Genomic DNA, 27,716 nt, shown 5'->3' with positions numbered 1-27,716 from the left:
AAAGGACATTTAAAAAAAAACTTTCAACCCTTAAGTCTCTATATCAACTTCAAACCTATCTGTAATTTTTGTTTGTTTCTTTGTTTTTTATGGCAAAAACACCAAACGTGCGTTACTTTTCCCGAATACAATTGCAAAGTGGAATATTTGATGTGAAGTAATTTGACTATGCCACCGTTGAGGCGCTCTGTTGCACCGCAGTTCGTCTGTGGGGGCGCTAAAGAGTGCAGTGTGTGAGTCGGCGCTATTACAGAAAAAGAAGAAGAATAGGAAGCGGTCGAAGAACACGGAGTCGCCATTGGAGTTTTCCCTTAAAGTGCTGCACTTGCTTTAATGAAACTATCACACGCAGAATTCGGAGGTCAACTTTCACTCGGAGAGCAAACGTAATGCGTAAATGAATAATTGTTAGTCCTCGACTCGACTGTTTTCTGGTAGCTAGTGATTAGCCAGATAGTTTAGCTAGCTAGCTTGTTTGATCTGCCGACACGATGTTTCGCGGGCGAAAGCTCATCAGACCGCCAAGGATTGACGGACCACCATGCAACATGGGTCCACACCCGGCCTGGGGTCCTCCACCATGGGGAGGATGGGGCCCGCCCCCGCCCGGCGGATGGGGCCCGCCTCCGCCCGACGGATGGGGCCCACCTCCGCCCGACGGATGGGGCCCGCATCCGCCCGACGGATGGGGTCCGCCGCCGCCCGACGGATGGGGCCCCCATGCGCCCGACGTATGGGGTCCGCCGCCGCCCAACGGATGGGGTCCGCCGCCGCCCGACGGATGGGGCCCGTATCCGCCCGACGGATGGGGTCCACCACCGCCCGGTGGATGGGGCCCGCCTCCTACTGGAGGCTGGGGTCCCCCTCCCCACGGTTGGGGACCTGAGTCGTGGGAACCCTCGCCATTTCCACCCCCTCCGGCCACTGTTCCACCTCCTCCGGCCGGTGTTCCACCACCCAGTTCTCTTCCCATACCTCCTTTGGGCTTCCCGTCTGGATGCACGGGAGAGGTGAGTGTTGCTTCTGTAATAAGAGTTCGTATCACAAAATATTAACAACTTAATTGGCCTAGTGCAGTGGTTCGTAACCTTGTTGGAGGTACCGAACCCCACCAGTTTCATATGCGCATTCACCGAACCCTTCTTTAGTGAAATGTTTTATTTATTTTTTTCAAATTCAAGACAAACTTATGTTTTTGGTAACACTTTAGTATGGGGAACATATTCTAAGTAACAAAGACTTAATTTAGAGTTTTTTGGACACTTGGGGAACATATTTTAAGTAACAATGACTTAATTTAGAGTTATTTGGTTAGGGGTTAGGGCCAGGGTTAGAGGGTTAGGGTTATAATAAGGCCATGCCGAATAAGGCATTAATAAGTACTTAATAATGACTAGTTAAGAGCCAATATGTTACTAATTTGCATGTTAATAAGCAACTAATTAATGGTGAATATGTTCCCCATACTAAAGTGTTACCATGTTTTTTGAACCGTGCATGAACATCACCTTGTTCAAAGAACAAAACCAACACGGTGCATAGACTCACAACAAATTACACACCTGCAAATCAGTGTGATTTCTGCTGTTGCCGTATTCGTAATACGCCGATAGGGAGAAGTTTTTATTTACACGATGAGTCGGGTGTGTTTTGACCTCTGCCGAACCCCTGAGCCCAACTCACCGAACCCCTAGGGTTCGATCAAAACCAGGTTAAGAACCACTGGCCTAGTGGTTAGAGCAGTGGTTCTTAACCTTGTTGGAGGTACCGAACCCCACCAGTTTCGTATGCGCATTCACCGAACCCTTCTTTAGTGGGAAAAAAAAAAAAAAAATGTTTTCAAATTCTAGACAAAGTTATATGTTTTTGGTAACACTTTAGTATGGGGAACATATTCTAAGTAACAAAGACTTAATTTAGAGTTTTTTGAAAACTTGGGGAACATATTCTAACAAAGTCTTAATTTAGAGTTATTTGGTTAGGGTTAGGGTTAGAGGGTTAGGGCCAGGCTTAGGGTTATAATAAGGCCATGCCGAATAAGGCATTAATAAGTACTTAATAATGACTAGTTAAGAGCCAATATGTTACTAATTTGCATGTTAATAAGCAACTACTTAATGGTGAATATGTTCCCTATACTAAAGTGTTACCTTTTATTACTGGTGCACAGAATGAAACGTGCATGAACATCACCTTGTTCAAAGAACAAAACCAACACAGTGCATGAACTCACAACAAATTAAACACCTGCAAATCAGTGTGACTTCCAGGCATGTGATTTTTCCGTCTAAAGTCGGAATTCCGTCTTTTTTAATCTCGGGGAAAAAAGAAAAAAAATCTTCCGTTTTTTCCTTTTTTTTCCCGACCCTAAATCAAGATTCGAGACGTAGTTTATATTACGCCGTAGTTGATTGGTCGATATGTTCCTTGTGACCAATCAGGACATCTGTTATGAATGATGACGTTAATAACGTCATCATACCGCCATTTTCCATATGTAAACGATGTCGGTTCTCGAGAGAAAGGACGCTTTACGAGTAAAAGAAATTGATAAACATGTCAAAAATAAGTTTCGATGGGACTGGATGGAAAGGGAAATCACTGATACTGTTGGGAAGAAGGAAGTTACGACTTTGTTCGGTGATTTTTTTCGGAAAATCGATCGTCCCGGAAAGGTTTTGTGCACGTGGTGTCATGATAATATTGACTATGGATCACAAGGTTTCAAGGCTTTGGAAGTACATGCGAAACGCCAAAAACATATGAAACAACTTGAAGCTAGGAAAACAAACTTTTCACTAGCTGGTACTTTTGGATGTCAACTGAAAGTGACATGGAGAGGTAAGATCCACCCAAACAACCCACTTCAGTTGCAGACAGGGTTGTTAATAATGAAGTAAGCTAAAAAATATTTGCTTGCGAAATACGCATGTTTGTTTTAAATATTAACCAATTATTGCTTTGCGAAATATAAATGGGTTTTTCTAAAAATAAAAAGCCACGTGAAAATATATTATGAAATTACAGAAATTCAAAGAGTCGCATTATTGAATCCAGTTAACAATTTATTTGAAATACATTTGCATATAATACTATTTTGTAATATTAAGTTCTTATGTAGTCTCTTGAAACTATTGTCAGTGGTGTAACAATCTTGAAGGTAAATATTTTCACACTTGTTTCATGCAATATGTCAGTGTCCTCACATTATTATTATTTCCTATTTTCAAATATGAGTAAACAATACTAAACATGTTTAATTATTTTCATAAATTTATATCCTATTTTGGCGAAAAGAATGAAATGTTTACATTTGGTATTTTGTTATATTTATCCAAAAATCCAAAAAAGAAGCTACAAAAGCAGAGACCAAAAGGAAAATGCAGGCTGCTCAGAAAATTGCAAGGAAGGCTCATGTTAGGGCTCTTTTTTTTTTGTAATTTTGTATACTGCTGCTGGAATTAAAATTTTCCTGAGGGAACTCTCCTGAAGGAATCAATAAAGTACTATCTATCTATCTATCTATCTATCTATCTATCTATCTATCTATCTATCGATCTATCGATCTATCGATCTATCGATCTATCTATCTATCTATCTATCTATCTATCTATCTATCTATCTATCTATCTATCTATCTATCTATCTATCTATCTATCTCTGAGAAAGCTAATGTTCTGAAGTGAACTGAAGTAATGTGGTAATACTGTAAATAAGCTGTAGATAATATCACTGATCAATGTGACACCTGTGGATGTGAAATGAACACAAGATGTAAATATTAGTGACTAAATACTGTTGGGACTGAACCATATACAGTGATTCATTATTATAATTGGGTTATGTATGTTCTATTAATGATGTTTTCATGTCTTTAAACACTAAAATATTTTCTTCAAATGGTGCTGTCTTTGTTAATTTTAGCATGTTAAATTGGTGAAAAACCAGGAGCTTCAGGGGGCCCTGGACCTGGCTGGGGGTCTTTGACCCCCAGAATTTTTTTCAGTCTTTTTCATTGTGGTCAAATCACATGCCTGGACTTCTGCTGTTGCCGTATCCGTAATAAGTCGATAGGGAGAAGTTTTTATTTACATGATGAGTCGGGTGTGTCTTGACCTCCGCCAAACCCCTGAGCCCGACTCACCGAACCCCTAGGGTTCGATCGAACCCAGGTTAAGAACCACTGGGTTAAAGTGTCCGCCCTAAGTACAGGAAAGTAGCTAAGTACCTGCTCTGTCCTTTCCTGTACCTGAGGAGGCTGCGCTCCTTCAACATTTGTAAAAAACTCTTGTGGATGTACTACCAGTCTGTGGTTGCCAGTGTTCTGTACTACATCGTAGTGTGCTGGGGGGCAGTACATCTAAGAAGGACAGCTTCAGACTGGAGAAACTGATCAGGCGGGCCGGTTCTACGATCTGAATAAAACTGGACTCACTGGTGACGGTGGCAGAGAAGAGGACTCTGGAAAAACTAGTGAGCATCCTGGATGATGCCAGTCACCCTCTGCATACCGTTGTCAGTAGCCAGAGGAGCCTGTTCAGTGCTAGACTGCTTCATCCCAAGTGCAGGACTAATAGACTCAAAAACTCCTTTGTCCCACATGCTATTAGACTGTACAACTCCTCTCTGGGGTGAGGGAGGGTACTCGGATGACAGGGGATGCAAAACAATAACAGTGCAATACTTTTTCATAACATGGTCACTACTGTCTAGTTTCTCTTGTTATATTCTTATTTTACTGTTATATTTGTATTCTCATTGTTGCTTTTTATTTTTATTCTTATTGTAATATTTCTCTTATTTTGTTTCCATTTATACCCCCATTATTTACTTTTTACTTTTTAAATTCGATCTCAACTCTGTATACTGCTGCTGGAATTAAAATTTTCCTCAGGGAACTCTCCTGAAGGAATCATTAAAGTACTATCTATAGAGTGTCCGCCCTGAGATCGGTAGGTTGTCAGTTCAAACCCCGGCCGAGTCATACCAAAGACTATAAAGATGGGACCCATTACCTCCCAGTATCAAGGGTTGGAATTGGGGGTTAAATCACCATAAATGATTCCTGTGCGCGGCCACCGCTGCTGCTCAGTGCTCACTGCTCCCCTCACCTCCCAGGGGGTGATCAAGGGTGATGGGTCAAATGCAGAGAATAATTTCGCCACACCTAGTGTGTGTGACAATCATGGGTACTTTAACTTTAACTTTTTAAAATGCCCCACACAATTTTAACCGGCAACATATTTATTCAATACCAAGAACTACTGTGTTAAAAACAATACTAAGCATGTTGTACAAACAATTAGTTATTCGAAGCGATGTAATAATGTACAACATTTACCTTCCAGAGTGAGCTTCTCCATATTTTCATGGATAACTGTCCACTGTTAAAATAATATTTAATGTCCTTGGCTGCCGCGATCGACTTACTAATTCACTCATATGTCTGTTTTGACATTGTTGTTCTGCTGTCAGCGTTATTTACTGTGCATCCGCTGCACTTGTTACACAATACATTCATGTTTATTCTAACACACAATACCCCATAATGACAATGTTGTTGTTGTTTTTTTTACTTTATTAAAAACAAAAAAATCACATGTTTTCACAGCATTTGCTCAATACTTGGCTGTAGTTTCTAAAGTTTTGAACAAAAGCTGTGAGTTCTTATTTGTTCATGTGATTTCTTAGTTTAGAATTTTTAAAACATTTGCAAATAAAAAAATTAATTAATTATATATATATATATATATATATATATATATATATATATATATATATATATATATATATATATATATATATATATATATATATATATATACACACACACACACACACATCTCACATTGTCATTATTAGAGGTGGGGGAAATAATCGATGTTTAGATGCATCGCAATTCGAGCATCGATAATTACAAAATCGATTAGTAAACGTCAATAATCTATTTATTTATTATAAATAAAGTAATGCAGACAGTTTTAAAATGTGTCTGACCGCAGCGAGCCACCTCACGGAGAGAGTCGACCAGCTCCTTTATTGTAGGGCACTTATGTTCCAGTTTTGCACACATTTCTATTAATTTAATACATCTGGGAATTAATTTAACAGTTTTTTATTACAAAAGCCATGTTTTTAAAGTTGCAAGCGATCATCTCTAATTTAGTGAAACGAAAAGAAATGTAAAACTGCATCAATATATAGCGGTATAGCTCGGTAGGTATAGAGTGGCCATGCCAGCAATTTGAGGGTTCTAGGTTCGATCCCCGCTTCCGCCATCCTAGTCACTGCCGTTGTGTCCTTGGGCAAGACACCTTACCCACCTGCTCTGTGCCACCCACACTGGTTTAAATGTAACTTAGATATTGGGTTTTTTACTATGTAAAAGTGCTTTGATTCACTAGAGAAAAGCGCTATATAAATATAATTCACTTAACACACTTTCACATCAATATACATAAATTAAAGATCCATCAATAATCGATTTTTAATCGAATCGTAGCATCTGAATCGTAATCGAATCATGAGGTGTCATTATGGGGTCCTGTGTGTAGAATTTTGACGATTAACTTAATTTATTTCATTTTGGAATAAGGCTGTAAGTTGCCCTTCTGGACTCTTGCTGCCCAGTGTGACCTTCTTCTTCTTCTTCTTCTTCTTCAGGTGACGCCGGAAAATGCCGACTGGGTAAGTCGTGTTGAAACTCGGAGTGTTCACTTCCGATACGACACCGATATTGGAGCCTTGTGCATTTGCCGATACCGATATAGCTCCGATTCGATTTCAGCAAGAATCATACATACTTTGGAGAGATTGACTGATTATCGGCCGGACCAGATATTTGGCATATTGATGTATGTTAGTATCGTCTTCTTATTTATTTTATTTATTATTATTTTACAACTACAACAGGAAATACATCACATGATATCACACACCAGTAAACCCGCTGCAGGACTGCTTGTATTGCACATGATATCACACAGTAGAGTAAACACATCGCAGGACGGCTTGTATCGCGCATGATATCACATACAAGTAAACAGGCTGCGGGACTGCTTGTATCGCACATGATATCACACACAAGTAAAAACATTGCAGGACTGCTTGTATCGCGCATGACATCACCCACAAGTAAACACGCTGCAGGACTGCTTGTATCGCACATGATATCTCACACAAGTAAACACGCTGTAGGACTGCTTTGTATCGCACATGATATCTCACACAAGTAAACAAGCCGCAGGACTGCTTGTATCGCACATGATATCACACACAAACACGCTGCAGGACTGCTTGTATTGAACATGTTATCACACACAAGTAAACACGCTGCAGGACTGCTTGTATCGCATATGATATCACACACACAAATAAACACGCTACTGGACTGCTTGGATCGCACATGGAATCACACACAAGTAAACACGCTGCAGGACTGGTTGGTCCTGGTTAGCGCCTTGCATGGCAGCTCCCGCCATCAGTGTGTGAATGGATGAATGTGGAAATAGGGTCAAAGCACTTTGAGTTCCTTAAAAAGGTAGAAAAGCGCTATACAAGTATAACCCATTTACCATTTACTGCTTGTATCGCACATGATATCACACACAAGTAAACTCCCTGCAGGACTGCTTGTATCGCCGCTCATAACGTTTTTTTGCTGATAGTGGACCGATACAAATATTGGAGCGGGACACCCCAAGTTGAAAAGGGGCTTGTAGTTAACATTTTTTTAATTTCAATGGTCAGCTAAAAGCTTTGATTTCAACGCAGCCCCCTGGCACCACCCCAGCTGAAACTCAAAAGACGGCGACGGAGAGCAGCGCTCTTGCAAATGCTGAAGACTCGGCCCCCAAAGCCGAGGAGGAACCTGCCAAGGCCACCAAGCTGCTGTTCAACCTTCTGGGAAAGCGCGAGGTCGATAAGTAAGCATACGCGTCAGTCATGTGATCTGCTGCCAGGCGCCCTCGCTAAAGCATCCTTGTGTTGTCAGGCCCCCCGCAGGGAGGTCCACTGGAATCATCTCCTTCATTGGGGTAAGAGAGCACCTGTGGTCCAGTGTTCATTTGGACAGCAGTTTAGTTTAGCCCGTCTTTTTACAAAAATGTGCTTGAGTTTGAGTCATCTAAATTAAGTTTTTAGTTTAGTTTCAGTACCCCACACTTGACAAATTACGGTTGTCTGTTCGACATATTCCCACTTGAAGCCAAACCACCGCCAGACGATGGATCCCCTGCTGTTTTTCTTGGGAATTAATTCTTCCTTCATTTGTTACCAGATTTGCACCTTCTTTGTCTCGTATTACTACTCGCACCACAGCTAACGTTACCCATGCTGCTACTTCTCTGCTCCGCGAGGGCGTTTACGTTTGTGACGTATGACGTGACATTATGTAAGAAGGTGCGCTTGCTGTCTGTGAGAAGGACAGACAAGAAAGAGTGAGAAGAGCCTGTAGTGTAATGCCTGCTGCTAAAAGCAACTGTGTGAGAATGTATACTCGAATATCACGATATAGTCATTTTCTATATCGCACAGAGCCAAACCGCGATATATCGCGTATATCGATATATCGCCCAGCCCTACTTTGCATGTGTTTTATGAAAACTATTTGCATTATGGCTGCCAGCAAAGAAAAATCCATACATTTAAACAAGCCGCAGGGCTCAAAGCGTAGGAAAAAAGGAGTGGCTTAAAGTCTTGAATTTACTGTACTTCTGATTGGATAGATTCCTAACTTGTCCCACCTGCCTAAAGATGAAATTAAATATGATTTTGTCTCAACATTTTCCTTTTGTTTTTATTTGTTAACTAAATGGTCAGTTTCATTGTTTTTGCCAATGTGCATGTGTTGTGATTAGTCATCGATCTATTTTAGTCTGGGGAAAAATAGGTTGTTGACGATTTTTAGTCAACAAAATGAACACTACTGTGGTCACATGATCCTCATTGGACTGGATTCAATCTTGATTGTCATAAATAGTGTGTTGACAAACTGATCCGACGCCATGTTGACGCCAGTCGCGATTGTTTGTGCTGCACAGCCCTCATTTGGTCAGATCAAGCGGGAAGACCAGAAGAAGTTCTCATTCAGCTTTAAGGGGTTCTTCGGGGACCCCAAAGCGATGAAGGCCGGCGTCCGCGTCCACTTCACCGCCTGCAAGGGGAAGGTAAGAAAGTTTCTAGTTGACAATCAGAATCTTCACACGTGTATCATTCCTTCATACATTTTTCAAAATAAGACCAGAACTGAAAAAAAACAGAGATAACTTGTTTGTTGCCAGACACAGAACTAAAAAATAGATAATGAATGGGTTATCCATGTTCTAATATTGTGCACAATTGCAAAATGGACGAAACAGATGGATAAGCATATTTTTTTGCAGATCCAATTTATATATATGTGTTTACATTGTTACTTTTGTTTACAAAAGTCCTAACTTTGTTTTGTTAGTTAAGTCATGTACAACTCTACCTCTGCCTACATGTTCAATATTGAAGTTTGTCAATACTTTACTTAGCCATTTTATTTATTGTTTTGGTTGTGTATATATGGGGTCCTCAACCTCCTCAACATATTGTTGTGCTTTGGGTTGTGATTTTTATTCAAGTGCATATCATTTTGCTAACAGAGTGACATTTATGACCTCGACATGAGGACAGTCCGCAACGTAGCGGAAGAAATCATCAAACCATTCACACACATCTGCAATTTATCTTTTCAACTTCGACAATTTCCTTCACAAATGAAACTCTCAAAAGTCATCCCCATCTTCAAATCTGGTGACAAACACCACTTCACAAATTACCGGCCCGTCTCCCTTCTGCCACAGTTGTCAAAAATATTGGAAAAATTATTTGATAATAGAATTTGTGGCTTCATTCACGGGATGGTTTCCTGTTGGCCCCGCTGTGGACTGGACTCCCGCTGATGTGTTGGATCCACTGTGGACTGGACTTTCACAATGTTATGTCAGACCCACTCGACATCCGTTGCTTTCGGTCTCCCCTAGAGGGGGGGGGGGTTACCCACATATGCGGTCCTCTCCAAGGTTTCTCATAGTCATTCACCGACGTCCCACTGGGGTGAGTTTTTCCTTGCCCGTATGTGGGCTCTGTACCGAGGATGTCGTTGTGGCTTGTACAGCCCTTTGAGACACTTGTGATTTAGGGCTATATAAATAAACATTAAATGATTGATTGATTGAAAAGCACAAATTATTATCTGATGGTCAATATGGGTTCCGACAAAGTAGGTCAACTTCATTAGCTCTAAGTGATCTAATAGAGAACATTACTAATGGTATCGAGAAAAACAAATTTGTTATAGGAATCTTTATTGACTTGCAAAAGGCTTTCGATACCACTGACCACCAGATTTTGGTAAATAAACTGGAAAACTATGGCATAAGGGGAGTGGCAGGGAAATGGCTGAAGAGCTACTTGAATGAGAGACAGCAGATTGTTCAGATCGATCAACATCAATCTACACTCATGAACATAACCTGTGGAGTCCCCCAGGGGTCGATACTAGGACCCACACTATTTATAATGTATATCAATGAAATATGTAAAGTATCAACACTGCTGAAGTTCATCCTCTTTGCTGACGATACAATCATTACATTTGCAGGTGACGACATGAAGCAACTTCTGGCCTTTATAACTGAGGAGATGATCAAGTTAAAAACTTGGTTTAATACCAACAAATTGTCTCTGAATTTAAAAAAGACCAAAATCATGCTCTTTAGCAATCGAAAAAGTAATATACCCATCAGGATTGTTATTGATGATACACCAATAGAATATGTTCAACAAATTTCATTTTTAGGAGTGGGAATAGATGAAAATATATCATGGAAGCCTCATATAAGTTATCTGAGGAAAAAAGTTGCTAAATGTGTTGGAATGATGAGGAGATCATGTAATTTATTGAATAACAATGCTCTACTGTTATTGTATCATTCATTTATTATGTCATATTTAAACTATTGTGTTGAAGTCTGGGGAAATTGTTATAAATCTCATCTACAGCCTTTAGTCACTCTGCAGAAAAAGGCCATTAAGATTGTGTCCAATGTTCACTACAGACATCATACAAATACACTATTCATGGAGTTAAAGCAACTTAAACTGCACGATGTAATCAACTTTAAAACTGCTCAAATTATGTTTAGGGCATCCCAAAACTCTCTACCATCCAATATACAGAACCTATTCCAGGATAGAGGTGCTCACCATAGTTACAGTCTAAGAGGAAACAAATGATATTTTCCTAAATTTAGAACAACTTTAAAATCAATGTGCATTTCAGTGCGTGGAGTCAGTCTGTGGAACAACTTAGGGGACGAGTTAAAAACCTGTTCTAACATGATTCAATTTAAAAGACTGTTTAAAAAAGAAGTAATGAAGAGGTACGAGGAGGAAAGAGAGTGATGCCCTCAGCACAGAGCGATGAGAGAGAGGTGTATGGTCAGAGAGTGTTTGGGCCTGTGTGTGTGTGTGTGCGTGTGCGTGTGCGTGTGCGTGTGCGTGCGTGCGTGCGTGCGTGCGTTTTGTTTCGCCTTGTCTTGTCTCATAGTAACAATGGTACTATTGTATTGTTAGTGTACAGGAGCTTTTCTTGTTTTTGTTTGTATAGTATTGTTCTTGTATTATATTGTTTATGTGGAATGAGTGAGAGGGGTTGGGATATAAGCATTTGCTTCATCCAACCCCTTTTCAAGCCTTGCATAAATGTCTCTGACAAAAAAAAAAAAGTGTGTTGTTGTACAGTGCAGGTTTGAAATAAATAATTCAATTCAATTCAAATATTTAATTGTTTGTTTTATTTAACTTGGTATTTAAACACTTACATTCCAATTACAATGTTAAAATATAAGAGAAACACAAGTTTATTGCATTTGAAGGGATATACATGCATTATATTTATGTGTTATCATTACATTAGTGGTTAATTTAATCTGAAAGAAATAATTAATATAGTTAATCTGTAATAATTTGTAGGTCAATGTATCGTCCAGCGTAGTTTGTTACCAGCCTAGGCTTAGATACAAGTAATATCGTATTGTGACATCCTGTCATGACCTGGCAGCTTCTTTACCTGGTTGCCGGGTCATGGGGCGTAACCAGCACGCACACCTGATGCTCGTCTTCTCCTGACTACTTAAGCTCCCCAGTCCCACTACTTAGCAACAGTAGATTTCCTGATGCTTCACACTTACGGCCGTGTTCATCTTTGGCTCTTTTTTCGCTCCTCGTCCTCTGAGACTCAGTCACAGCGTTGCTTTGTTGTGTTTCCGTTCCGTCACACCTTAAGTGTGCTCCCTCAGTTAATTTTTGCTCACTCCTGTTTGGAAGTATTTTGACTTTTTCTCATGTTCTGCATTCAGGGTCCTACTACAGCTAAGTCGATTTTGACACACTCCTAGTCTTTAGTGTCAACAGTTAAGCATTTTGCTCTTTTTGCTCTTTTTTTTCTTTCATTGTTACTTGTTTCAATTCAACAATATACTGACGGCCAACAAAAGTCGAACTGCTGGCCCCAAATTGCCCCCGGGCCATACTTTGGACACCTCTACAGTACATGGTGTAAATATGTATGCAATGTAGTAACAGGCACATTCATAATAACATGTAATATTTTGTATCATTTTTTAGTTTTTTTGTTCATTTTAATTTCTGGAACATGACGACATTTCAGTCAATTACCTTAGTGTATCAAATAGGACGTGTATCCGTTTTGTCCATTTCTAATTGTGGACAAAATCTGAAAAAAATATTACTTTTTTTTGTTTTGTTTTTTGGTTTTGGTCTATTGACAAATATTGGGGGGAAAAAGCGTGGTTATTTAGTTTTGTTTTTATTTTTAAAATGAAATGAAGGAATGATACACGGATTAAACTTTACGTTTCTGTTCGGAAACAGAAACATCATATTGCCACAGACGTGAAAGTGGCTCCAGGTGGAACCGAGCGCGTGGATCCAGAAATCTACGAGGGCGTGGTCAGTCTGCCCATCTTGGAGCCGCAGGTGAGGTCTTGTGTTCTGGGAGCCCTGAACGTTTTCAATATTAATAAATAGAGAATGTGATAATGCCAATAGTCTACAGCAAAATTCCTCTTGTGGCATTCCCACAATGAATGTTTGAGTTCGAGTCCAGAGCACGTTTGTCCCGTCATTCTCCCTGTGACTGAGTGCGAGTGTCCTCACAGCCCGGCGAGCGCCAGTTCCCCGGTCAGGTCTTGATCCACATCGATCGTCTGAAGACCAACCTGACCTTCGACAGGAAAGACAGCGTGGTGACGCTGCTGAAGGATGACCGGGTTCTCATCAACCTGCTGACTGACATCGCCACGGAAAAGCGGCGCGCCACCAACATCCGACCCACGATTCCCTCCACCTTTGAGTTCACCAAAGAGACCCGAGAGAAGGTGAGCGACAGTTCGGGCGGGTATCCCCGGCCTGACGTTCATTACTTCCTGTATTCACACACTGCAGGGAATCATCGCCAGTGTCAAGGACTGCGAGGGCGTCATCCGGTCTGACACACACGGCGAGCTCCCTTTCGATATCATGGAGAACTTCAGCGAGATTGATTTTACCTCCGAGGACGTCAACGAGGAAGTGGAATTCACCTTGCACGAGGTGATAATCCGACCTTTGACCCCTCCAAAGTTTGATGTGCTCTTCTCAGAGTAGACAATTACACTCAAATATTTTTCAGCGGCGAACGGGTAACCAGGCCATCCGGATTCGTCGGGTGAAGGAGAACCTGCTGCTGACGCTCTGTAGCCCCTCGTCAAAGGACACGGACCTCGACGCCGGCAAAAATTCTGCCAACCAGAGCACACACGATACACGGAAGCTGCTGCCCAACATGTGTCTGGACCCGGAGCTGTATGAGGGTGTGGTTAGCCAGCCCATCATTGAGCCCAAGGTAAACATGTCATCTGTGTTATCACACTACACCATTGCTTCTCAATCATTTTCTAATACGCGCCCCCCGCCACACCAATCTTAACCTCAACTAAAAATAGTTTTATTATGTCCCGAGCAACACAAAGCTGCAAAGGCCCTATTGAAATTGTTTTATTATTATTCTCCCACTTTGATCACATTTTTGAGGGCCTTAACAAGCACGACAACTTTACCAAGTTTTGCAAGCGTGTCCAGAACACGTCATTTTAAAATTGACTCTTTAGCGCCCGCTTGAAAATTTGAAAAATTTCGACTCTCCCACCAGATTCACGTGTCGTCAGGAAAATAAATAGCCGAGACGTCTGTCATGACAGGAGGCACGTAAAAGGTCTCAAGACCCCATATTTGAAAACAACCAGGAAGTCCACTATCTTGGTATCTGTCGGCCATTTTTAGGCCAGAAACGGGGGCAGATTTTAAGGTAAGATTTTTAGAAATGTTGCCTATTGTTTACAGTCATTATGAAAGATATGATGACAGATGGATTTTTTTAATGTATTCTAACTCTTAAGTAAACTCAAATAAAAAGGGAGGTCCTCTGTTCCACCCATAAAACCCAATAAAAAAAACATCCAAAAAGCCAACAATACTCCATTTACATGTCGTGACTTGAGTATGAACTAAGTATTAGTAGTATAATTATTATACTCAGCCTCAAGTGTTGTAATTGGGGGTTAAATCACCAAAAATGATTCCCGAGCGTGGCCACCGCTGCTGCTCACTGCTCCCCTCACCTCCCAGGGGGTGATCAAGGGTCAAATGCAGAGAATAATTACGTCACACCTAGTGTGTGTGTGACAATCATTGGTACTTTAACTTCACTTTAACTTAATAAGCGCTGACACAGACAAACTATTTATAGCGGCGCCGTGATCATGAGATTCTGTTTCAATGTTGACATCGACTGATGAGCTGCTTCCTCGCTTGTCAAACTTTAGTCTAGATCGTAAAAAATCCCTCACACCTGGATAGTAGAATGATGAGGACGTATTCTGACAAGTTGGTACACTTTGACAGCCAATTTCGACCAGGGAATGGCGAGAACGACATGAAAAGACGCTTGGTTCCACCCCCCTTTTTTTGCTAGGATTATGAGTCATTTTTCATCTAAACGGGAATATATGAACATCCTAGCAGTCGGCATCCTAATGACAGCAGACATTGTACAGTAAGTGATGTTTTATCATGTTTGTTGGCTCTCATGATGTCTGCAGTGAGTAATAGTCATGTTGTGGAAAAAAGCTAACTTTGTGATGGAAAAAAAAATCGTAGAACCGTGATTGCTCTTTTTGTTCGATGGGCCGCCAAACTTGGTCCTTAAAAAAAAAGTGTAACCTCTCCTAATGACATCGATTTGGCTTGCAGGCCGACATGGACGGTTACCCGGGCCAGATCCACGCCAACATTGGCACCATCCGAACCAACGTGACCTTCGACCATAGGGACTGTGGCGTGACTCTGCTGAAGAACGACCAGGTGCTCCTCAGCCTGCTGGTGGACATGACAACCTACAAGAAGAGAGCGGCCAACATCAAACCCAAGATCCCGTTCACCTTTGCCCACACTAACGAGAAGCGACAACTGGTAAGAACTTGATGGCAAACATTCGACGCCACCTTTTAGGGTTTGGCGTTGTTTGAATTTCAATGAATCAATCAAAGTTTATTCATATAGCTCTTAATCACAAATGCCTAAAAAGGGCTTCACAAACCACATCCTCGTCTCCGATCCCAAAAATGTGTGCAAAACTGGACCACAGTGCCCAGTAATAAAGGAGCTGGTCGGACCTCTCAGTGAGGTGGCTCGCTGCAGTCAGACACATTTTAGAACTGTGTCTGACTGGCGTGGCGAAGTTGGGAGAGTGGCTGTGCCAGCAATCTGAGGGTTACTGGTTCAATCCCCACCTTCTACCATCCTAGTCACGTCCGTTGTGTCCTTGAGCAAGACACTTCACCCTTGCTCCTGATGGGCCTGGTTAGCGCTGTGCTTGGCAGCTCCCGCCATCAGTGTGTGAATGTGTGTGTGTGAATGGGTGAATGTGGAAAATAGTGTCAAAGCGCTTTGAGTTCCTTAAAAAGGTAGAAAAGTGCTATACAAGTACGACCCATTCACCATTTACCATTTATATTTACAATAAATAAATTGATTATTGACGTTTCTATAATCTTCCATGTCCGAATTGCGATGCATCTAAAAAAATCTGTTGTTTCCCCCCACCTCTAATTAGCAGTAGCATTTCTTTGCTCCCTCATTGTTAGCATAATAGACAGACGTAAGGCTCGGCGATGTAAGTATCACGATATCAGTATTTTGTATCGATTGATAGCAATAATTGATAATTTTTGTGACCTATGGACTTTTCCTCTTTTATCCACAATTTCTTCAATTTGACTTTCTCTTTTCACTCCATGCAAATAATCAAATGCTAAACAAACAAACTTGATAGTTAATACTGTTACCTGTTTGGCTGTTAGCAGGTCACGCCCAGTGATCGCTTCCTGCGTTGCTCCGTTACCAGAGATTGAGTGGATGAACAAGGCTGGTATAGCTGGTCAAAGATGGAACACTCTTTGAATTTCCAAACATGAATATAGAGGTGTTTCGTCATTTTGCTGCACGCGTTAATACATACACCAGTGTGAGTTTGTCATCGGCACAAAATGAAAAAATGTGAATGATTCCAGGAGAATCGTGCTGAGGCTGTACGATTAATCTAATTTCGATTTCGATTATGAAAATTGAATAATCGGGGGGGAAAAACGATTTATGGGTTGCACAACGTGCATGCAAATTCCAGAGATTGTGACGGTGGAGCAGATGAACGAATGAGTGGGGGAAAAAACCACGTCGACTAGAAGTTTGGGATATCACCAGAGTTGCTACTTTTTATTTGACACAATGCTAGTATTCCTAATCAATAATCATTAACTCAACAATGATTTTCGTGTCAATGTGACTGCGGACAGAGTCACATAATTGGCCAATAAAACCGAATCCGCTGAAAACCGCAGAATAATATCGGAGAAATTTACATAAATGAAAGTGAAATGTTGTCTGTGTGAGGAGAAAAAACATTTGTTTGGGAAAAAATTTCTTCGGTAGCGCTCATTTATCCGCAAAACACTCCCTCGGCTCCGTTCTGAACTAAACAACGTCCAGACGGTCACTTGAAACAGAGAGTAAACTATGAAGCTAAAGCTAGCAATAACAATCCATACACCCACAACACATCTCATCTGCTTGTGTTGTTGTGAACGACATCATCCGTGTAACATAATGTATCCATTTTTTAAAAACTATATTTAAAGTTGAGTTTTGTTGGTACAAAAAATACTTGTTTTGACATCAATAAATAATCTTGTAATTACCGTATTTTTCGGACTATAACTCGCTCCGGAGTATACGTCGCACCGGCCGAAAAAGCACAATAAAGAAGAAGAAAAACATATATACGTCGCACTGGAGTATAAGCCGCATTTTTGGGGGAAATTTATTTGATAAAACCCAACACCAAGAATAGACATCTGAAAGGCAATTTAAAATAAATAAAGAATAGTAACAACAGGCTGAATAAGTGTACGTTATGAGACGCACAAATAACCAACTGAGAACGTGCCTGGTATGTTAATGCAACACATCATGGCAAGAGTCATTCAAATAACTATAACATATAGAACATGCTATACGTTTACCAAACAATCTGTCACTCCCGATAGCTAAATCCGATGAAATCTTCCTCCTCTGTGTCGCTCCTGGTATGCGCCGCTAGCGTCCATTCTTTCTGCTGCTCGATCGCCGTTTTCTGGTGCATATTTCACTACGTCCAGCTTGTAATCTGCAGTATATGATTTCCTTTTCGGTGCCATTTTAGTTCAGTCCTTCTCAGTTTTTATAAGTTACCGCCAATGTTGATGTGATCCATTTTAATAGCTCCGGCAGTAGCGTATAGCATATAGCAGTTAGCATTCCAAAACCCACAATGCACTTCTGCCATGACCCGCCCCCGCCAAATTCTTATTGGTTGGCGTGTGAGTGACGATTGCTGACGTGTGTGTGACGATGGCTGCCATTTGCTTCGTTGCTCACGCGAATGAGATAAATAATATTATTTGATATTTTACGGTAATGTGTTAATAATTTCATACGCGAAAAAAACGTCGACTTATAGTCCGAAAAATACGGTAATCGTGATTACAATATCAATCAATATAATCTTTTTTGCCATAATCGCCCAGCCCTACTCGGTGCCCAACTCCACCACCTTTGGTAGACTGCAACAGGTCTTTGTCTCACCAGGGCGTCATCAACAGCCTCGGAGACAGCGAGGGCGTCCTCACCTGTGAGGAGCACGGCGAGCTGCCTTTCGACCGCTCTGAAAACTTCAGCGACACAGAGTTCAGCCAAGACGACGTCAGCAAGGAGGTGGAGTTCACGGTGGTCCTGGTAGGTCTGGGGCACGCCCCACCCCCAACTGCCTGCTAAGCGGTCAGATTGGGAAAATTGTGGGAACGTTTGTGAACAGGTGAAGGAGAAGAAGAGGGCCGTCAGGATGCGGAGGACCAAGATGGTGGAGGACCAGATCGTGACGGAGAAAAGGAGGAAGGAAGAGGAGGAGCAGCAGAAGGAAAAGAAGCGTAAGGAGGCGGTGGCGGCGGCACTTACAGCTGCCAAAGAAAAGGTGAGATAGACAAATACTCTCATCTGTAGGTCAAAGTTCAGGAGTAGACTGACCAGCATGATGTTCCCGCAGTGGACGCCGCTTGGCTTCAATACCTCACTGCCCTATTCCTCGGACAAAATCAGCAAGGAGCGATTTGATGGCACCGTCCTCAAAGTCCCCACAAAACCCATCAAGAAGGAACCTAAAGACGAGGAGCCAGGTGGCGGAGCTGAGAGCGCACAAATAAAAGCTAACATGGACGTGAGAAAAACACCACATGTTGTATGTGGACCCCTGTCTTGTCCCTGGTCCAAGGTCACATCTTCTTCCTGCAGGTCAACATTAAAAAGGAGGAGGAGGATCAGGAGGTGAAAACTGAAAGACCAGAGGAGGAAAAGAGCAAGGAGGAGGCTGGAGGCGGAGCTGAGAGTCAGTCATCTCCCCCTGAGGAGCTGGGGCGATTGGTGATGACCGTGGAAGGCCAGCAGAAGGTGCTGACCTTTGGCCTGACCGACATGCTGACCAGAGCCACCATGCTTGTAGGAGACAAGGTGGGTGGGCGCTGCTCATGGCCACCAAACATACGCACTTACGGGTTATTGTGCTAATGGTGCCACTGGGTTCATGTCCAGGTGCGCTTCAACCTGGCCACCGATCAGGAGAAAAAAGCAGAACGGGCCACATTTGTGGAAATTCTTCCCAGCTCCTTTGAAGAGTCCACAAAAGAACGGAGACATGTAAGACCGCTGACACCCTTTTTTTTACCTTATGTTTGGTGGTGCTGACACCCTTTTTTTTTACCTTACGTTTGGTGGTGCTGACCGTGTGTGTGTGGATGTGTGTGTTTGTGTGTGTTCAGGGTATTGTGATTGAGTTCTCTGAGCATTCAGGACTCATTAAGTGCTCGGAGGACCCTCAGCTCTTCTTCTACATGTTTGAGGTGATCGAGAAAAAGAAACTGGAGCTGAACGAGAAGGTCGACTTCAGCATTGTCCCGGTAAGTCCTCATCATAAATGATAAATAATGATAAATGGGTTATACTTGTATAGCGCTTTTCTACCTTCAAGGTACTCAAAGCGCTTTGACAGTATTTCCACATTTACCCATTCACACACTGATGGCGGGAGCTGCCATGCAAGGCGCTAACCAGCAGCCATCAGAGGCAAAGGGTGAAGTGTCTTGCCCAAGGACACAACGGACGTGACTAGGAAGGTAGAAGGTGGGAATTGAACCCCAGTAACCAGCAACACTCCGATTGCTGACACAGCCACTCTACCAACTTCGCCACGCCGTCCCATCATCCTTCTCGTCTTCTGCTGGTTTCCGTCGCCTTGGGGTTGCATTCAAAATAACCACCTAGCTCCGCCCCCATGGCCGGTTTGACCAGCAAAGTGTTGGAATTGTCCACATTTCACACAGGAATCTGACGTGGATCTGGTCTTAGCGACGCTGACCCTTGAGTTATAAACAGGAGCTACAAGTTTGGAGAGCATTGTGAATCAGACCATGTCGTCTGTAGGGATGGGTACCAAGTCCGATAGTTTTTTTGGCATTGACCGAATCCCGCCGGTACCTGGGTTGCGCTTGGTGTCACGCCTCATTCTGGACTCAGCAGGCTCTACCTAGAGATGTAGCGATAAACGGGATAAGAGATATTATTGATAACCGCAGTAAAACTCACAATGTATTACTGTTTTAACTTAAAATGATCGCAAAACCGTGATTGATAACTGCACTGCACGGGCTGGCTAGCTTAAATGCTAACATTAAAGCAAGAGACATTAACGTATTTCCCTATTAAGAATCAACATACCCCAATCTAAACTTGCATAAACACTTTACTGTTTGAACAACTAGGATTTTCAATTGTGTACATTGTACCTGCAAGCTGTGGTTTTACGGTGCGTTCAAAGACTGCTGAAAAGCGTGGGACAACCAAAAAGTAAAATAAAATAAATAAATAATAATATATTTGATTTGATTTGCAATGCACTTTTCATTTAAATACATCTTAAAGTGCTAAAGTACAAACCAGTATTTAAAAGAATAAAAGTTTAGTTATCAAAATACTATTGGAGAAGCATAAGAAACACAAATGATGCAAAATAGTGGCTTTTCTAACATTATGTCTATTTCACTTTTTTTTTAATCCAATGGTTTGAGTGTGTGCTTAAGTACATTTTGAGCACATTCAACAATGTTGCGATTACAGGGATCTTTTTAGTCACGGTAAACGTGATATAACATTTTCATACATCCCTAACTCTTAACACTTGGCGATCACTCCAGCAGCACTGAGAGCCGACTTAGCCCAACTGCCGGTAGATAATGTTGCAATGCTAACAAAGAAATTGATTCAGAAATGTAATAAAACAAAATACAAAAAATAGGCATATGTTATCATAATCAGTTCATTTTTAAATGTTGCAATAAAATTATTATTATTATTATTGACACACAGAAGTACCGAAAATTGGTACGGTTGAGTACCGGTATGAATTCCCAGGTACCAAAATTGGTACGGTATCGGTTCAATTGTGAAATGTGCCCATCCCTAGTCATCTGTTTCCATGTCTTCCAGCATGAATTCATGGAGGGTAGTAACCAGGCCATCAGGATCAAACGTTTCACTGAGAATGTTTTTTTACCTGCACGAAAACTGTGTGCTGCCGCCGCCAGTAAAAAGAAGGTGAGTGCACCTGGACTCTGTTTATAATGATTACGACGTCAATCCAGTTGTGACTGTGGCGCCTGTCAATGCAGGTTTTGCGAATGCGAATCAGTCAAGTCAGTTAACCTACAGAACCTAGTCCACTTGTCGTAACTGGTATAGGTTTTTGAAGCAGTTAAAGACATCCAAAAAGCTAACTATATCTGAAAGCCTAATGCACTTGCTAATGGGTCGTTACTCTTCAGCAGTCAGACATGAGCTATTCTAAATATTCCTGATCAATACGTTCTTCCGGCTGTAAATCTGCCACAATGGATGTAATTAAAGTGTAAATGGTCGACACCGACTGATGGGATCTTAATAGTGATGGTGACACAATGTTGTTGTCTCCCCAGATGACCATCAATTTGGCAAGACCTTTACATTTAGAGTAAGTACTTTGTTGGATTATTTGCTTAGTAATATAGTAGTAGACCACTTGATTACATGCCTGCTATTAATGGATGCTTATTTTTTTTCAAACAAAGGAAAGACAAACAAAAGGCAGAAAAGCTCAAAATTACGATGAAAAATCTCAGAGCCCAAGATAAAAAGTCTAGTTTCAACATACGGGACTATAGCTGCAGAAGGAGTCCAAGTAGAAGCCGGAGTCGAAGTCCACCCAGTGACAAATATAGACACGGAAATAAGCGCAGACGCAGCATCAGTCCCGAACGAGACCGCAAAAGCAGCAGGTATCGACGAAGTATAAGTCGAAAAAGGTCTCGCCGACGTTCGCAGAGCCGCAGCAGGAGCAGAAGCATGAGCCGAGACCGATCGGGCAGGAAGAGGAGCAAAATCAGTCGAGAGCGTGAAGGACACAAGAGGAGGATGGAGCCAAGCCTGCCTCCGAGAGGTCGAGTGGATGATGAGCTGGCTAGAAAGAAGCGGGAGCTGGAGGAGCTAAATGAGATGATTGCCTACAAGAAGTCACTGGTCGATCCCAGAGGACTGGACCCTGGACAGAGGACATGCTTCGACTATGACCATGGCAGGGTCACCACCCCTGAGTTCAAACCTGTTCACTCTATTCTGAAGAAACGACCAGATGACCTTGAGTACTCCCGTCGCCTTCCTCCACCCTATGAAGACCCTTATTATGGAAGACCATACCACGATTCGGGTAGTTACAGTACCCCCTATGCTCGAGGTCCATATGGTGACCCTTCTTACACTGATCTGCCATATGAAAGCCGGCTATATGGTAAACCTTCACACGAAGGCCCTTCAACCAGCGGCCGCCCTTACACTGATCGCTATGACGTTTATGAGGAAACGTACGGTGATCAATACTACGACCCGACGTATGGGCACCAGCTTCGTGAAGGTCCATACCACGACACGGTCAAAAAAAGTCCGTCTCCCAAACCTTCGACACAGACTCGTCAAGTTTATTCTCCCACAGAAGCGTTGTGTAATAGCCCGTCCCCAAAGCGGAAAAGTCCAACACCACCTCCAGTCGAGAAGCCTCCACTACATCGCTTTCTGGACATGCTTAAAAAAAACGTGACCACTGAAAAGATGACAGAAGCCGTTGCCGTAAAAGACGAACTTCTGCCACATGAGCAGCCACTTGAAGATGGCAAGGGCTTTTCTCGCATTGTGGGGCTGGTTCAAGAGCCCCCTAGCTCCAGCGTTGTGGCCTTAGAGGAGGAAAATAAGTTACCAAGCCCCAAACAACTTTCAGCGGAGCCAAACCAGAACAAGACGGAGTCCTTTAGCAAGATCCAAACTTTGCTGCGCACATTCGGCCTAAACCTGACTAAGAATGACATGACCAAGTTGGCCAGCTGCACCCAGGAAACAACGTACCGCTCAAGGTCCTCGTCCACAGACAGAGAAGTGTCTTCAACACCCCAGGAAGATCGAAGTACAACCTCTTCAGCTGAGGCGAACCTCATCCATCCGACCTCCTCTGTTAGTCCATCCCCTTTAGAACCGCCGAGCAGGAGGCCCGCTGTCTCCGAGTACGAAGAATTCCTTAATCAACAAGAGCTTGAGGCGCTAAAAAAGGCTAGAGAGCTGCAAAGTCTTACAAAGGAGATGGGAAGCACACCTTCACCTAAACCTCCCCCAGGCCCTCCTCCCGCACACTGCCAACATCCATCCCCTCCAATAAACTGGCCGCCCCTCGACATTGCTTCATCTCTCAAAGCTACCCCTAAATGTTCTCCTGCTACTGGTCGACTTCCTCCTGGACCACCTCCTGGACCCCCTCCCCGGCGATCTCCTGGACAGCCTCCTTTCATTGGCAAGCCAGCCTCAGCTCTGCCGCTCGACTTCCCTGCTCAAGCAAAACAGCCATTGTCCTCAACTGTGAATGAGGACCAGTCCACAATCTCTTCGACGGTGGCCAGATGCCTAAAGGTCATCGAGTCTGTCAAGTCTCAGTCTGTGAAGCCGGGAGCTAAACCGCTCAAATCTGTCCAGTTCAGTTTAACGTCAGAGTCAGCCACAAATTCATATTGCCCTGTCGTTGACATCAAGTCCAAGCAGAAGGAAAAGGTAGAGTCAGTAGCATTTATTTGGAGGACTTGTAGTCACTGTTGTGTACTCATGTGTTTCTGTTACAGTTGGACTTGTACAACCAGAAGATTTTGGAGAAGCGAGACCAGCAGTACAAAGAAAAGCGAGAACTTCTGTACCAAGAAAAGCTAGCCCGCAAGCAAGGCAAGAAGATGATGTTCTCTCCAGGTATCATAGCTATTGATCTATCAAAGCTTTATTCAAAACCTACAGCAGCTTGTATTTGCTTTCACCAAGCCTTATTGAAGTACCAAAGAAGCAGAATGCTTTTCTTAGTTATTTATGTAATGTTTGCAGATATAAGTCCACACTATTGCATTTGTTTCCAGCCAGTGGAAAAAAAGCATAAAGATGCTTCTAGCACGTCCGACCAGGAACACATTGTGGTGGTTTTGTTATGTTTGCCGCCGGACCAAGCTTCGGATCCCCCAGTAACACAGAAATTACACAGGTTTGCGGTCGGCGATTTGGAAACTTCCAAAGCAGTCTTAGGTCTTCATTCCTAGCAGTGCACGTTAGCAAGAAGTAGTGGTTCCTCCCAGCCATCAAGGAAAGAAGTAAACTGCAAGTAACTGTTTTTTTTCCTCTTCACATAGTATTTCTATCCAGCCTAAGAAGTAGGGACAAATATGTTTTGTTCATCTACTACCTAGTATTTTAGCAAAAGTTGTTGCTAAGGATATACACACATACCATTTTGCTTCTTTTAAAGTCCAGTTTTATTTAAGGTTATTTCAACATCAAGTAGTAATTTCATAGCTCAGGGAGTTGCCTAGCTAGCATCATGTGTCTCATAGCTCCAACAACTACAGCTTTTGACTCTGTGGCCTAGTGGTTAGAGTGTCCGCCCTGAGATCGGAAGGTCGTGAGTTTTTAAACCCCGGCCGAGTCATACCAAAGACTATAAAAATGGGACCCATTACCTCCCTGCTTGGCACTCAGCATCAAGGGTTGGAATTGGGGGTTAAATCACCAAAAATGATTCCCGGGTGCGGCACCGCTGCTGCCCACTGCTCCCCTCACCTCCCAGGGGGTGAACAAGGGAATGGGTCAAATGCAGAGGACAAATTTCACCACACCTAGTGTGCGTGTGACAATCATTGGTACTTTAACTTTAACTTTTTACATTTACATTCAGTACCTTCCAGGTGAGTAAAAAGGTACTTTTCCTCATCTGCGGGACATTTTGGACCTTCCTGTTTGCCGAATCTTCACTTTTATGAGCTGAGGTGAAACCTGCAACAGTCTGAGACCCAAGTACATTTGTGCTACAATTAGTCATCTAAATGCAAAGTACTCCTGTTTATTCAGAGTACGAAAGGACTCTAAGGGCTGGCTGTGCATTTACTGCGTTCACCGATGTAGCGTAAAAGTTTGCTACAAAACAGCTTTTAAGAACATGTCATGAGGATGCGCGCTCGTTAGTTATTTATGCGATCGTCTAAAGTGTGCAAATGATTTTGCTCAGCTAAAGTTTACTTACAGCGGCTTGTGGACTGTTTTGAAAGTACATACCAAGCATCTTAGCTAGCTAGCTAGCTATGTTTCTTGTTCTAGACTTACCATGTAATCTCTTCAGCAGATGTAGCTTCTGTAACTCTACTTTGTTAGGCCTAGAATGCAAGTTTCTGTCTACAACAGCGTTGCGAGTCTGCGATACATTTAGAAACGCTTGAATCTATGTGAAGAACTCATCGTAAGATTGATGCTAGACCCATGCACTGTTCAAATGCGTTAGCCATGTTCACGAAAGCTTTTTATTCCAAAACCTCTCCATACCAAGAACTCACTCTGGAAAGCACATGTTCAAAGTCACGCAAGTTTTTTTGTTGCTGTTTTTTTTAGCTTGTTTATTGGTAGCAAGTCAGCTTTGTCAAAGGGTGTTGCATTTCGTCGGTGGTAAGTCTTGAAGGAGTTGGGGTAAGTAAAGTCGACATTGTTCTTCAGGTAAAGTTGGCCACACTCCAAGCAGCCAGAGTCAGTGACTACCGTGTACTGACTAAAATGATCCTTCCTGATCTGTTCTGTTAATATGAGTGCAGAGGCTAGCCCACTTTCCTATACTGAGACTAGCAAGATCACATCTATAGACCATTTTGCTCCAGTCTCACGCTAAGCTAACCTAACCTGAACCAGAAGTTTCAACAGAAAGGTGGTGGAATGATTAGGCTGTTGCAAAATGTATGCTATTTGACATGGGATTACCAAGTTTATTGCTTAGTTAAATGGTTTCTTAAAGAATCCAGATGTAGAGTCCAAGCTTACAGTAGTAGCTGGACGTGTGAAAATGTTTCCTCGGAAGTTCCACAATTGTCAAGCTAGCAGCTAAACAAAACGGCCTGCCAATAAAAAACATGCATTTGAGCACGGTTGTAGCATAATGCTAACTGCACAGTTGTGTGATAGTTTCACCGTCACCACCACCGTAACACAGTACTTGACTGTAGAGCAGTTATTGTGTCATCTAACAGCTTAGAAGAAGCTAGACATCAGACAAGTGTTACTACACAAATCTAGCTAGAATTACTTATGTGATCTGTTGGTTCTCTTGTGTGATGTGGCAGAATAACTTTATTCATTATTTGTGTTTAAGTTTGTCTTTAAATGTCTAGCCTCATAAATGTGGGGAGTTTCCAAAGAAGCTAAGCTAATGATCGGAACTTTGAAATAAAAATGACCTGATCTTTCGAGTGTGCTTGTATAAGCACCACACACTGTTTTCATTGCTCTTTATGGTGAAAGTCAAACCAGTCAAGGTAGGTCTTTATTTGTTATTATCTGGATGATTTGTTGAACATTTCCTAAATGTTACCTGTGAATTTTCTCATTTAATTCTCAGGGCGTTATATCGATTACAACTAGACGGAACCTCCTGAGTGTTCTTCAGCCCTTTGAGACACTTGTGATTTAGGGCTATATAAATAAACATTGATTGATTGATTAATACAAAGTCAGTTTACATCAGTGGTCCAGGACTAAATAGCTAGGATGGTCCGACACGTGTCAGTAGTTGTAAAAGTGTTTACTTCTGTGAAGTCTTTGTGTAAGCATCTTGAGCTCCTTGACTGATTAATCCATCGTGTTCCCATTTACAGCCACGGCAGTCAGCAGTGAGCCCAAGAATGTTTGGATTTGTGGTCATTCGCTGGTGTACTGGGCAGAGATGCGGGCCACGTCTCCAGAGGTAGGTATGCAGCTTGGCATGGACCCCAGCAAGGTAGCAATATGGTGGAAGGGGGTCCAAGGCATGACGTGGCCGCAGCTGCTCCCTCTGCTGCACCAGCTCAAAGTCACCTGGCCCGACCCCCACGTCCTTGTTATGCACCTGGGGGGCAACGACATGTGCACCGACAGTCCTACCAACCTGCTGGCCTCTGTTAAAAAGGACTTGACCTCCATGAGGACCATCTTCCCTCACACGCTCCTCGTTTGGTCCAATATCCTTCCCCGCAGGGTGTGGCGCCACTCGGCTGATGCCCATGAGGTGGATCTGGTCCGAAGCACAGTCAACCGCAGAATCCAAAACATAGTCTCGGAGTTAGGTGGCGTTTCTTTGGCCCATGACAACATCCGCTGTGGCTCACACACAGGCTTGTACCGGCCCGATGGCATCCATTTGTCCCACAAGGGGATCGACCTGTTCAATTTGAACCTGCAGGATTATCTGGAGAAGTGGGAGGGAGAAATGAACAACACCTCCGAATAAGAAAGTGCTTACTTCGTCAGCTTAGCTTCTGTTTGTTGATTGTATTGGTTTTTTTTTTTAGTTTTAATGATGGGGGTAGACATCCAAACAAACACAATATTTGAAATAAATGAAACCAATAAATCCCATGACAACA

At 42.5% G+C, this 27,716-nt stretch overlaps 1 protein-coding gene across 2 annotated transcripts; it reads left to right on the top strand.

The window, feature by feature from the left end:
* The first annotated feature begins 245 nt into the window (after positions 1–245).
* On the top strand, positions 246–27,716 carry si:dkeyp-121d4.3 (uncharacterized). Of its 2 annotated transcripts, none has more exons than XM_062059356.1 (21): positions 246–1,010; positions 6,664–6,687; positions 7,774–7,925; positions 7,994–8,036; positions 9,042–9,167; positions 12,925–13,029; positions 13,212–13,430; positions 13,498–13,644; positions 13,724–13,936; positions 15,343–15,561; positions 18,274–18,420; positions 18,500–18,655; positions 18,728–18,898; positions 18,973–19,188; positions 19,270–19,374; positions 19,497–19,634; positions 21,220–21,327; positions 21,705–21,739; positions 21,837–23,853; positions 23,922–24,018; positions 26,970–27,716. In XM_062059356.1, exons 1-21 carry the CDS (start codon positions 492–494, stop codon positions 27,578–27,580), a joined length of 5,568 nt encoding a protein of 1,855 aa, XP_061915340.1. In that variant the 5' UTR covers positions 246–491; the 3' UTR covers positions 27,581–27,716. The 2 variants fall into 2 exon arrangements, with proteins under 2 accessions (XP_061915340.1, XP_061915339.1); XM_062059355.1 differs by having other exon boundaries at positions 23,922–24,042.

The sequence above is a fragment of the Entelurus aequoreus genome, linkage group LG09 (genome assembly GCF_033978785.1).
Source record: "Entelurus aequoreus isolate RoL-2023_Sb linkage group LG09, RoL_Eaeq_v1.1, whole genome shotgun sequence".
In the NCBI taxonomy this organism is placed as follows: Eukaryota; Metazoa; Chordata; class Actinopteri; order Syngnathiformes; family Syngnathidae; genus Entelurus; species Entelurus aequoreus.
The sequence above is the reverse complement of the archived record's forward strand: the minus strand, read 5'-3'. Positions and strand labels throughout refer to the sequence as shown.

What these genes read in the sequence shown, in the direction of transcription:
- si:dkeyp-121d4.3 (XM_062059355.1), top strand. Translation starts at nt 492, where the DNA reads ATGTTTCGCGGGCGAAAGCTCATCAGACCGCCAAGGATTGACGGACCA. An exon ending in GGAAAGCGCGAGGTCGATAA is followed by an intron (nt 7,926 to 7,993) that starts GTAAGCATACGC and finishes TTGTGTTGTCAG; the next exon opens with GCCCCCCGCAGGGAGGTCCA. An exon ending in CTAACGAGAAGCGACAACTG is followed by an intron (nt 15,562 to 18,273) that starts GTAAGAACTTGA and finishes TTGTCTCACCAG; the next exon opens with GGCGTCATCAACAGCCTCGG.